Genomic DNA, 12,830 nt, shown 5'->3' with positions numbered 1-12,830 from the left:
TCATACGATCCCTTTTTGTCATTTCGCCAGTTTACGTCACTTCTGGCAGGTCGTCCCTCGCTCATTGCATACTTCCGCCCGCTCTTTCAGTTAGTTCTCTAACCGGAGTGAAGTCACTTCCAGCTTCCCTGGCGCCTTCGGCAGTTCTCTTCCGGGTGATGGCGGTCAGGCGCCCCGGATATATCCCTAGCGAAAGCATCTCTTTTTTTCTTCCCCCGTCTCCCCTGGAGCCCCAGGTGAGCGCGCGCCAGTGGGACTTCCTGAGTCTCCCCTGGCTTTGCAGCCCCTCTAGTTTGTATACATAGCACCGGCAGTTGGAGGTCTCCCCGCGGGGTTGGGAGTTTGGGCGCTAGGAGGAGTGGGGCGGCCAGGGCTCCAGATCCTGGGGCTGCGTGGGCCCCGCGGGCTCTGGGGACCCTGAGGGGCCAGCTGTCAGCCCCCAGAGTGCCGCCGTGCCTAGGACTGCGGGAGCCGGGGAGGGGGTGGTCACGTGGGAGAGCCGGTTGCCTCTTCGTTAAAGGTGGGAATACCATGGGGAGATACCCTCTCTTCCGGTTCCAGCACCCTCTGGAATCCCGAACCAAGGGAGTTGCCTGGCTGCCAGCTCCCTTTTCGGACTCATCCTGTGCTCCCTCCCCTCCCGAACAGGATGTACCTGGTGAAATGTTTGTTGTGGGGGTGGGAGCGGGGCTCTCTCGCCTGAGTCCCCTCCTCGCCCCTCCAGTTCTCTTACCTCGCCTGCTTTCTCTCAGCACAGTTTAGAGAAGCCTTCTCTGCCCCGTCATGCCAAAGAGGAAAGTGACTTTCCAGGGCGTGGGAGATGATGATGATGATGATGAGAGTGAAATCAGTGTCCCCAAGAAGAAGGTGAGGGGGCCAGACTCCTGTGTTCTGGGACGAGTGAGGGGAGAAAAGAGAAGCTAGAAACTGAAAGAGAAATAAAGCTGAGGACACAAAAAGTGGGTTGGTTTTCGAATATTCTCTGAGGAATGACTTTGAAGAATTTTCAGTTTGGGTCCAAATCCTGGAGTATTTTGGGGAGTAGCCAATATCCCGCATCTCTTGATTTGCTGATTCTTGCTCATAGCTGGTGGATCCTGTGGCTGGGGCAGGGGGTCCTGGGAGCCGCTTCAAAGGTAAACACTCTTTGGACAGCGATGAGGAGGATGACGATGAGGAGGGGTCCAGCAAATACGACATCCTGGCTTCAGAAGATGTGGAGGGTGAGTTATACTGAAGATGTGACTCAGCCAGAGGGACAAGGAGGGGCTTCTGGGGCTGTGGGACAAGGGAGGCTCCTGCCTTTTTTTTTTTTTTTTTGGCCACTGCCTCTTTTTGCACACCTAGCATGGAGCATGTGTGTCTTTGGTGCAGGTCAGGAAGCAGCCACACTCCCCAGCGAGGGAGGTGTGCGGATCACACCCTTCAACCTACAGGAAGAGATGGAGGAAGGCCGCTTTGATGCCGATGGCAACTACTTCTTGAACCGGGATGCTCAGATCCGAGACAACTGGCTGGATAACATTGATTGGGTGTGGCCCAGGGGCTGGCATGACTGGGGTCTGTGGGCAGAAAATGTGCAGTCTGAGCCCTGCTGGCAATTTGTAGGGAATAACTTTTCTGTCTTCATATTTACAGGTAAAGATTAGGGAGCAACCACCTGATCAGCATCAGACGTCAGACTCAGAGGAGGAGAACAGCCTGGGCCAGACACCGATGAGTGCCCAAGCCCTTCTGGAGGGCCTTCTGGAGCTGCTGTTGCCGAGGGAGACAGTTGCTGGGGCATTGAGGCGTCTGGGGGCCCGAGGCGGAGGCAAAGGGGACAGCAAAGGGCCTGGGCGGCCCAGCTCCCCACAGCGCCTAGACCGGCTCTCAGGGTTGGCCGACCAAATGGTGGCCCGGGGCAACCTTGGTGTGTACCAGGAGACTCGGGAACGGTTGGCCATGCGGCTGAAGGGGCTGGGGTGCCGGACCCAGGGATCCCATGACCCTGCACCCCCACCCTCTCTGGACATGTTTGCTGAGGAAGTAGCAGAGGAGGAGCTGGAGAGCCCAACCCCTGCCCAAAGAGGAGGTAAGCTTGGAGGGCAGAAGAGGGGTGTTGTGGGCAGAAGGCATGGTGGTTGAGGCCCAGATTGCTTTTCCTCTTATTTTAGAAGCAGAGTCGCCAGGGGATGGTCTAGTGGATGTGATGTGGGAATACAAATGGGAGAACACACGGGATGCTGAGCTATATGGGCCCTTTACCAGTGCCCAGATGCAGGTAAGTCCTTTTCTACCTAGTTCTGCCTTGTGCTTCCCATCCCCCACCTCCACAGCTCCTCCCCTAGCTCTGCCCTCTCTCCCTGCAGACCTGGGTGAATGAAGGCTACTTCCCTGATGGTGTGTATTGCCGGAAGCTGGACCCCCCTGGTGGTCAGTTCTACAACTCCAAACGGATTGACTTTGACCTCTACACCTGAGCCCACTGAGGGCCGAGTTTAGTGGCCCCTTCTTTCTTGGACTCTGTGGGGGAGGCTCCAGCTGTCTCAGGAAGTGAGGACACTGGGGGCTGCTTCTTTCCGAATAAAAGCCTTTAGTTGTGTATTGGGGCCTTGGCTATGCTGGGACCAGAAGCCGGGGGCCTTCTCCACAATCCCTTTGCACTTGCCTTGCTCCTTTGGGTGTTTCTTCCCATAAAGTTGCTCCTTGGGAGTTTCTCTCTGGTCTCTTGAACCACCTCACCTTTGTTCTCAGGGACTAGGGCCTGGGCCTGTCAACATCCTGCGGCCTCTCCACTTGGACTCTGCTTGCCATCTGAAAATCCATCAGTTACACTATTTTCCAGTCTCCTTTGGGCTTCCCGTTCAGTGTTCTTAGGTTGTTAGCCTAAGAACCAAACCAACCCAAACCCACGGCCATCCAGTTGATTCCAACTCATAGTGACCCACTAGAACAGAATAGAACTGCCTAATACGGTTTCCCAGGCTGTAAATCTTCACAGAAGCAGACTGCCATATCTTTTCTCCTGCAAAGTGGCTGGTGGGTTTGAACTGCAGACCTTTCTTTTAGCAGCCGAGCGCTTTAACCACTGTTCCACCAGGGCTACTTGTTAACCTTTAGGACATTAGATTCTCAATCCTTGGTGGCCAGCTGGAGATAAAGTCTCAGGAGTAGAGATTTTAGGCCTGGAAGGGCTGGGACACCTGGAAGACTGGGACCCTGTTGGGGGCGAGCAGGAAACCTTTGAGTCACTGGTTCCCCACTGTCTCAAGCTCCTTAGAAGTTGAACAGATATGGGAGGGATGAGCCGAAATCATCCAAGACCCCTAAGATTCTGGAAGCCAGTATTTTTCCCTTCTCTAGTTCTTCCTCTATTCTTTGCAGCAGTTCTCGTAACTCCTTATGGTCCTTAGGTTAAGTGCAACCTCAGTGTTGGCCCTTGAAGGGCCCTTCAAGGCCACCTATACAGGCGCAGAGAGGGGCAGTGACTCACTGGAGATCCCACAGTGAATCAGAGGACTGGCCAGCCAATCAGGACTGGTTACACAGCAAATGAGTGGGCTCCCCTCCTAGACCTGTTACTGGCACTGGACCTTTTCTGCCTGGCCTTGAGGCCCTGCATTTCCTGGGTTCCCACAATGTGTCTAGCACAGAGTTAGTGTCTTGAGGGAACTTGGATGGCTCAGCTGCTCCCATAAGAGAAATTCAGAATTTGGTGGGGAGGATAAACAGGTATAATTGTGTAGTCTGAACCCCCGCCCTGCCAAAGGCTGCCTTATGCCTCGCCTTACTTGCATCAAGTTAGGTGGATTCCCCCACTTTTCAACCTTGGCTCCCCATTGGATACACCTAAAACCCATTGCTGTTGAGTTGGTTCCAACTCACAGCAACCCTATAAGAGAGTATGGAGCTGCCCCATAGGGTTTCCAAGGCTGTAATCTTTGTGGAAACACACTGCCACATCCTTCTTCTACAGAGTAGCTGGTGGGTTCAGACTACTTACCTCTTGGTTAGCAGCTGAGCACTTAACCAGTGCACCACAAAGACTCACCTAGGGAACTTTAAGTAATCCTACTCGGAGATTCTGAATGAGGTGGTTTAGATTGTGGCTTGGGTGTCTGGGTTTTTAAAAGGTCCCCAGGTGTTTCCAATGTATAACCAGGTTGAGACTCATTGGGCCTGACTCTTGTGACAGGTTACACTGGGGAGAGGGGTCTGGTTCCTGGACCCTGCTGTGATTGCAGAGCTGAGCATGTGTGTGGCCAGGCCTCTGGTGAGGAGAAGGAATCCCTTAAAGGGAATCTGAGCACCAGATCCCTGGGACATGTGGGAGCCTTCAGAGTGGAGGAAGCCAGGCTAGGAACTAGGAAAGACGTGGGAGTGAGGTGAGGTACTTGTGTTCTACTGAGGCCTCCAACTTCGACAATAATTAGTCCCTGTAGTGCATTTTTTTGTAGTGCAAGCCCTAGGGGGAGCCCTGGTGGTGCAGTGGTTAAAGCTAACTGAAAGGTCTGCAGTTCGAACCCACCAGCTGCTCTGTGGGAGACAGATGTAGCAGTCTGCTTCTGTGAAGATTTACAGCCTTGGAAACCCTACACTCCTAAAGGGGTTGCTATGAGCCTACAACAGGTTTGGTTTGGACAATGCAGCCAAGGCCTGAATTTCCCTGACTCCAACATACTATCAGTTCTAAAATGCACAGTATCTTTCCTATCACTGGGAAAGAAAAAATCTGCCAGTTACGCTTGTAAAGTGCTGTTGATTAAAAGATGTATCCTGATTTCAAAGGTGTTCAAAAGTGAAAAGAAGGTATCTTAGAACCAGTCAAATTCAGTGTTCACCTTTACACCTGGCTACTGTAGGTGCTTAGTATTTGGTGAATGGATGAAAGCCAAGGGGGCAAGCAGTTCCCCCTGGATGTCCTCAGACTCATCCAAAGCTGACCTCACCTTCCCCTCACAGCCGTATGTGTTCACCTCACTGATGACACCCTGTGGTAGATAGAATAGTGAACCCCGTCCCCCCAAAGATGTCTTAGGTCCTAGACCTTGGAACCTGTGAATATGTTACCTTATTTGGTGAGAAGGACTTTGCAGATGTGATTACATTAAGGATTTTGAGATGGGAAGATTATCCTTGATTACCCAGGTGGGCCCAAGGTAGTCACAAGAAGTCTTTTAAGTGAAAGGGAACCAGGAGGGTCAGAGTAAGAGAGATTTGAAAATGGAGGAAGAGACCACAAGCCAAGACCACCAGGTGGCCTGTAGAAGCTGGAAAAGGAAAAATCAAAACACTGATTCTTCTCTAGAGCCTCCAGGAGGAAATGCAGCCCCACTAACACAGTTTTAGCCTACTTTTCTGTCCTCTAGAGCTGTAAGATAATAAATTCGTGATGTCTTAAGCCACTAAGTTTTTGGCAATTTGTTCTGGGAGCAATAGGAAACTAATACATACCGCGTTCTGCTGTGTACTTACTCCCCTTCACAAACATCTCCAAGTAGTCATTAAGTTCTCTCTCCCCATGGCCACGTCCCTATTTCAGGCCCTTCCTAGCACTTAACTATTGCAATAGCTGCCCCTTCCTCTTGCCAGGGTGGTCTTTATAGCAAATCTGGATACATCACTACCTTGCCTTTTTCTTCCTTTTTTTTTAACTGTATCTATGTATGGTCATGCACCACATAACATCTGTTCAGGCAATGTCTGACTGTGGTCCCATAAGGTTATAATAGAGTTCAGAAATCCTGGTCAGAGAATAGGACATAGCAAATGTAAGTGGACATAGCAATTACAACAGCATCCTGCATGCAACATACGTTATTTCATGTCTTGTATGCAAAAATGATCGCACTGCCAAGCATATGATGGTACAGTACTGTGTGCTGTGTGTACAGTATCTTGGCTATTTAGTCAATACAGGTACACTACAGTATCCAATTTTTTTTTTTTTATTGTGCTCTAAGTGAAAGTTTACAAATCAAGTCAGTCTCTTATGCAAAAATTTATATACACCTTGCTATATACTCCTAATTGCTCTCCCCCAATGAGACAACCCGCTCCTTCCCTCTACTCTCTCTTTTCATGTCCATTCCTCCAGCTTCTGAGCTCCTCTGCCCTCTCGTCTCCCCTGCAGATAGGAGATGCCAACAAAGTCTCAAGTGTCTACTTGATCCAAGAAGCTCATTCTTCACCAGCATGTTTTACTATCCCATTGTCCAGTCCAATTCCTGTCTGAAGAGTTGGCTTTGGGAATGGTTCCTGTCTTGGGCTAACAAACGGTCCAGGGGCCATGACTACCAGCGTCCTTCTAGTCTCAGTCAGACCGTTAAGTCTGGTCTTTTTACAAGAATTTGGGGTCTGCATCCCACTGCTTTCTTGTTCCACCCATATAGTTTTCTTAAGTACAGGCAGTCCCTGGGTTAATGAACATAAGACTTAAGTACAACCCAGAGTTATGAACCAACCCCGTCCCAAAGCCTATTATATTCAAAATTCAAGGTGCATACAATAGTTCAAAATAACAAACAGGTGCTACTTTACAATGCACAACAAAACGGTATTATTATTATTATGTTAAAGATGTTTTAGTGTAACTGGAAGTGTTTAGTGTTCTTTATACGTATGTAAAAATGATTTGGTGGAGGTGTCTGACCTCCTCTAACTTCAAAAGAGGGAGGGAAAATCAAGATCAACAGCCCAAGGCTGATTCCTATGAGGCGGAGATCAGACCTGCCTCCTCTCTCTGCCTTCTTTACCAATTCCACAACCAACCATCTCTCCCATGGCACTCTCTGCTTCTCTGCTGGGTTTGATAATTCATTGCAATGGCCACACAGAACTCACAGACAATTCTCACAATTATGGGGTTTGTTAGGGAAGTAACAGGTTATAATTCCTAATCAGCAACACTCAGGATACAGTTCTTCCATCAGGACAGCCTGTCCTCAGAAATGCCCTCAGGCACACCTCTCTCTGGCCTGCTCAGGCAAGTGTTACAAAGCTCTTTTAGTTCTCAGATAAGCACCTTGATGCACCTCACTCGCCAGTAAGCCTTACCTGAAGGGGTTCAGCTCTAGCTCCTTGGGTCGCGAAACTAGCGCTACCAAGTGCCTGGAAGCACCCTACTCCGCCAGCAAGGCTCCTGTCTGAAGGTACTCAACTTTCTATCTTTGTGGGCTGGGAAGCCTTCTGTGCCATCTCCTGCTGGTCTCTCCTACCACCATTTGTCTGCCACCGCTTCTCATCTTCAGTGTTAACAGCTCTCTTACTCTCGCTCCCTCTCTCAGTCTCCTGGTTCCAGGAGCTTCTCAGCGCAGGGACCCTGGGTCCAAAATATGCTCCGCTCCTGGATCTTCTTCCTTGGTGGTGGTGAGATCCTCTTCCTGCTCTGGAATTGGCTCTCTTTTAAACCTAGCAGGCAAAACTGACCAGTCCCCTCTGTGGGCCACAATTACCTTATTTACACAGTCCTGCCCAATCACTTGGGTGGGAGTTACAACACCATGGGGAGAAAGGCCACACAAAAGTGATCCATTGCCCTGCAGCATAGAAAGGTACACTATATACTGCAGTATATACTAAGATAAAGATTTGACTAAATGACGTTAGATATGAACTGTATCTAACTATTCTGACTTATGGACAAATTCAACCTAAAAGAGATTTAGGAATGGAACTTGTTCGTAATCCAGAGACTGCCTATATATAACAGGGTGTTCGCACAACATTCAGATCACATAACGTTCCATTTTACAGAACGTATTGTGGATGTTAAGTGATGCATGACTGTAATTTTTATTTAAATAAACTTTTTGTATTTAGAGTGGTTCTATAGATTTACAGAAATGTAAAAATAGTACTGTAAATTAACATCTTACATTACAATGGTATATTTGTCACAGCAAAGGAACAAACAACATTACCATTTTTTCAACAGCTTTGTTGAGATATAATTCACATACTATACACTCTACCTATTTCAATGGTTTTTGGTATAGTCATAGGGTTTTGTAAGCATCGCTACAATCTAATTTTAGAACATTTTTGTACCCCCTAAAAATTCTGTACCCGTTAGCAGTCACTCCCCATTAGTCTCCCACCCACCCCCCCCCCCCCCCCCCCGCCCAGTCCCCGGCCCATGGCAACTACTAATCTACTTTCTGGCCCTAGAGATTTGCCAATTCTGGACATTTCATATAAATGGAATCTTGGAATATATGGTCATTTGTGTCTGGCTGATTTCACTTAGCATTATGCCTTCAGGTTTCATCCAGGTAGCATACATACACGTGTCAGTACTTCATTCCTTTTTAATTACTGAATAATATTCCATTGTATGGATATAAGGTCAGTTATTGTTAACCATGCTTCATTTGGATTTCACTAGCTTTTCCCTCCTGTCTCCTTCTAGGACACCACATTACATTTAGCTGTCATGTCTCCTCAGCCTCCTCTGGTCTGTGACAGTTTCTCAGACTTGCCTTGTTTTGGATGACCTTCATGGTTTTGAGGGGTACTGGTTAGGTGTTTTGTACAGTGTTCCTAAAATTTGCATTTGTCTGGTATTTTTCTCATGATTAGATTTGGGCAGGAAGATCACATACTTTCCCCATTTTGCTGGTGAGAAAAATGAGACTCAAAGAGATTAAGTGACCTGTCCAATGTCACACAGCCTGAGGTGAACTGCTATTCTTATCATATCATACTCCATTGTTTTCTACATAAATCCTTCAATGGCTCCCCATTGTCCTCAGGTTCAAAAGCTTGAAGATGGCTTGAAGGCCTTCCATAGCCTGCTCAAGCCAGCCTCTCCAGCTCCATGGCTGACTGTGGTTTCTTTCTCCTTTCTCCGCCTACACTCCAGGCTCCATCCTGTTCCCAGAACAGGGCAGATGGTTTCATCCTCCAGGTCTGGCCAGGGATGCCTTTCTTTTCATAACTCTCTGGAAAAGATAATTAATTTATCTGTTGTGGCTTAGGCCTACTTTTCATAAGGCTTTCCTAATTCCAGCTCCCCAGTTCCCAGGTTGGTCATTGTGCCTTCCATTGTGCTTGCAGCACCCCGCACAGATGTCTGACTCAACAACATGTACAGCAGTGTTTCCTTGTCTCTCTCCATCAGTTATTCTGAGACAGAACTTCAGAGCGGATGAATGAATGAGGAAATGAGCCAATTCTTTGCTGGTCCTGTGCGTCAGAAGGAAAACACCCTCTTGACCCAGACCAGGGAGTGGGGCGTGGGGGAATGTTTGCTGCCCAGAAGGGGATGGGGTGTGGTTTGGGTGGGCAATGTACAGGTATCTACAACCAAGATCTTTCAGGGAGCAGGGCTGAGGGGTCCTTAGGGTTGTTATGACTGTGGGGGGTGTCACTGAGCCATGGCGAGTTTACAGGAGGGGCTCAAGGTCAAAGCTGCCGATAACATCATTGTACCTGGGACACGAGACCCTCTGAAATGCAGCCTCTTGCCTTTGACCAGACCATTTTCCAGAGGAGCAGCAGGAGTGGTGGAGGCAAGTCTGGACACTCCCGAATGAGAACCTGTATGAGGACCTTGGAGGAACAAGGGCTGAGTTAAAATAAATGAAGGCCCCACAAAACCCAAAGGGTCTTAATGCCTCTGACACATCTGCTGCCTTTCCCACGTGGAGTGGCCCAGTTGCCCAGACCTAGGACCACCAGATGGCTAGAAGACTTGCTGCACAGTCACTGAACTCAATGCCTAGGCAGTGGGGAGGCCTGAGCCTGAGCAGCTTGCCTTCCACTCTGCTCCCGGCTTGAACCAAGCTGGGGGCTTGGAGATGCCCAGCTTTTCCTGACGCTAACACCTAAGGGCAATTTCTCTCAAAGATGGATTTAGAAGCAGATGTTTTGTGCAGTGCCCAAGGGTAGAGATAATGTGCTGTGGTCATTAGCCACTTCTGAACTTCCCACAGGAGACCAGGCTTTCCTTTTCTGCCATTCCCCAGGCTCAAGCATGAGCTCTTCAATGGTGGATTCAGTAGCCACCAGCATACATCCAGCCCACTCCAAGGGGCCATCCCTCCACATATCTTCTGGTGGCTGGCTGGGAGCTGCTGATACCCTGTCCCCACCATGCACCTGTTCCCCAGGAGGTTTATGTGGCCCAGCCTGACAGATGTAAGACCTCACCTACCCATGTAAACGCTGCCAGTGATAAGCCTGAAAATCCCAGTTCAGACACACTTGCCGCCATTTGAAATTTGCTTGGGCACCCTCTGGTTTTCCTGTCCTGATGCTATCATCCTTGCTGTCTTTTTCCTGGCTCTCCATCCCCTACCCCACATGTCCTGCACATCAGTGGCTGGTGCTTTTTAAAAATATTTATTTATTTATTTTCGTTGTTTTTGAGAATATACATAGAAGAAATACACCAACTCAACAATTTCTACATGTACAATTCAGTGACATCAATTACGTTCTTTGAGTTGTGTAACCATTCTCACCCTTCTTTTCTGAATTGTTCCTCCCCAATTAACATAAACTCACTGCACCCTAAGTTTCCTATCTAATGTTTCAAGTTGCCATTGTCAATTTGATCTGATATAAATAATTATTAAAAGAGCACAATGCTCAAAGCAGACATTCTTTACTAGTTAAGCTAAAGTATTGTTTGGTTTTAAGAAGACTTCAGGGGATATTTTTTGGTTTAAGGTTTAAAGATTATCTCAGGGCAGTGGTTTTGGGGATTTATCTGGCTTCCATGGCTCCAGAAAGTCCAGATTGCATGAGAATTTGAGCTTATGTTCTGCATTTTCCCCCCTTTTGATAAGGATTCTTCTATAGAATCTTTGATCAAAATGTTCAGTAATGGTAGTTGGGCACGATCCAGTTCTTCTGATCTCATGGCAAAGGAGGCAGTTGTTCATGGAGGCGATTAGCCAGCCACACATTCCATTTCTTCCTCCTACTTCTGACTCTCTTTCCTCTGTTGCTCCTGGTGAAGGGAGACCAATTGTTGTATCTTAGATGGCCTCTTGCAAGCTTTTAAGACCCCAGGCAAATGAACTAAGAGGTAGAACAGAAGCACTAAACATGTTATTAACCAATTAACTGGAATGTCTCATGAAACCATGACCCTAAGCCCCCAAACCAAGTGAAATGCAGTGAATCACTTAATAGAGCCCTTCTAGCTATAATTTTTGTTAACTCCTACCAAATGATTTGGTAGGGATATGCAAATGAGGTGGTTGTGTTTCCAATGGGACTGGAAAGCTTGTTAATAATGTAAATAAGGTGGATGGCACCCTTTTGGGGGTGTGACCATGTAAATAAGATGTATGGAACCCTAACGAGGGGATTGGTTAGTTTTGCCATCCTGCAAGGCTTAAAATGAACCATTCCAGGGGCGGGAAGAGAGGTTCTCCAAAACACCAAGAAAGAGACAGGAGTGGAGCATGTCCTTTGGACTTGAGATCCCTGTGCTGAGAACCTCTGAGATCCAGGAGACTGATTGAGGAGCTGTAACATGGAAGACAGCAAGAGATGGTAGTGCAAGATGACAGAAATCAGGAGACCAGTGTGAGATGGCTGTGGTGGGGCTACCTGGTCCAAGGAGCAAGAAAGCTGAGTGCCTCCGAGCACAAGATTTACTGCTGGAGTGGGGTGCCACCAGGCACTTATCGGCAGAGCTAAAAGAGCTTTGTAACACTTGCCTGAGCAGGGCAGAGGCTGTGCTGAGGGACCAAGAGGCTGAGGGGCCAGAGAGAAGTGTGCCAGTGGGCATAGCTAAGAGGAGGCTGTCCTGATCGAAGAACTGTATCCTGGGCCTTCCTGAAGCTGAATTTTAACCTGTTTCTTCCCTGATAAACCCCATCATTGTAAGCGTGGTTTGTGAGATTTGTGCGGCAGAGAAGTAGAGAGTGCTGTGGGAGGGACAGATGGTGCGGTGCCAGATTATTAAAAACTTCGGAGGGTGCGGGCACGTTTGACTCCACCTCATAGAAATCAGGCTTGGGCTATTGATCTTGATTTTTCTTCCCCTTTTTGAAGTCAGAGGAGGTCACACCTTCCATGCCATTTTTACACCAAGAAGCCAAATCCCATGAGATGTTTGGTTGTACACAAGCAGCCTCAGCAGCTGCCCTTTTTAGTGTTGTTGTAAATATATCTATCATACAACTTTTGCCAATTCAACTTTTTACAGGTATACAATTTATTGACAGCAGTTACGTTAATTAGCTGGGCAACCCTACTCTTAATGATTGTTATTTTTCCATCACTGTAAACCAAAACTCAGTGCTCCATAAATAATAACCTCTCCTGTCCTCCTCCTTCTGGCCCCCAGTAACCACTAATAAACTTTGGTCTCTATACATTTGCCTGTTCTTGTCTTTTTATATAAATGAAGCCATATAATATTTGTCCTTTTGTGATTGATGTATTTCATTCAGCATAATGTCTTCAAGTATCATCCGTATTGTAGCATGTATCAAGACTTCATTTTTCTTTCAGGATGAGTACTATTCTATTGTATGTATGTACCACATTTTGTTTATCCACTCGTGCATTGATGGGCATTTAGGTTGTTTCCACATTTTTACTGTTGTGAATAACGCTACAATGAACATTGGTGTACATAGCGTCTGTTAGCATCACTGCTTTCATGTCTTTTCATATTCCTAGCAGTGGAATTGCTGGGTCATATGGTAGTTCTATTTTTGGCTCTTTTGAGGAGCTGTCACACTGTTCCCTCAATGGCTGAAACATTTTGCATTCCCACCAGCAATGGATAAGGGTTCCAATCTCCCCACATCTTCACCAACATTTGTTATTTTCTGTTTTTATCTTAGCCATCCTAGTGGGAGTGAAATGGTATCTCACTGTGG

At 47.6% G+C, this 12,830-nt stretch overlaps 1 protein-coding gene across 3 annotated transcripts; it reads left to right on the top strand.

The window, feature by feature from the left end:
- Nucleotides 1–95: 95 nt before the first annotated feature.
- CD2BP2 (CD2 cytoplasmic tail binding protein 2) lies at nt 96–2,584 on the top strand. Of its 3 annotated transcripts, none has more exons than XM_049903767.1 (7): nt 96–236; nt 753–867; nt 1,088–1,223; nt 1,375–1,532; nt 1,639–2,074; nt 2,157–2,263; nt 2,331–2,584. In XM_049903767.1, exons 2-7 carry the CDS (start codon nt 784–786, stop codon nt 2,460–2,462), a joined length of 1,053 nt encoding a protein of 350 aa, XP_049759724.1. In that variant the 5' UTR covers nt 96–236; nt 753–783; the 3' UTR covers nt 2,463–2,584. The 3 variants fall into 3 exon arrangements, with proteins under 3 accessions (XP_049759724.1, XP_049759723.1, XP_049759725.1); XM_049903766.1 differs by having other exon boundaries at nt 97–236; nt 758–867; XM_049903768.1 differs by having other exon boundaries at nt 99–236; nt 758–867; nt 2,352–2,584.
- The last annotated feature ends 10,246 nt before the right edge of the window (nt 2,585–12,830 follow it).

Source organism: Elephas maximus, chromosome 12 (assembly GCF_024166365.1).
Source record: "Elephas maximus indicus isolate mEleMax1 chromosome 12, mEleMax1 primary haplotype, whole genome shotgun sequence".
Taxonomy (NCBI): Eukaryota; Metazoa; Chordata; class Mammalia; order Proboscidea; family Elephantidae; genus Elephas; species Elephas maximus.
The sequence above is the reverse complement of the archived record's forward strand: the minus strand, read 5'-3'. Positions and strand labels throughout refer to the sequence as shown.

Bases quoted from the DNA above. Each gene is read 5' to 3' on its own strand.
- CD2BP2 (XM_049903767.1), top strand. From the start codon at position 784: ATGCCAAAGAGGAAAGTGACTTTCCAGGGCGTGGGAGATGATGATGAT. The intron at 868-1,087 runs GTGAGGGGGCCA...TCTTGCTCATAG, and splicing joins TCAGTGTCCCCAAGAAGAAG to CTGGTGGATCCTGTGGCTGG. The intron at 2,075-2,156 runs GTAAGCTTGGAG...CTCTTATTTTAG, and splicing joins AACCCCTGCCCAAAGAGGAG to AAGCAGAGTCGCCAGGGGAT.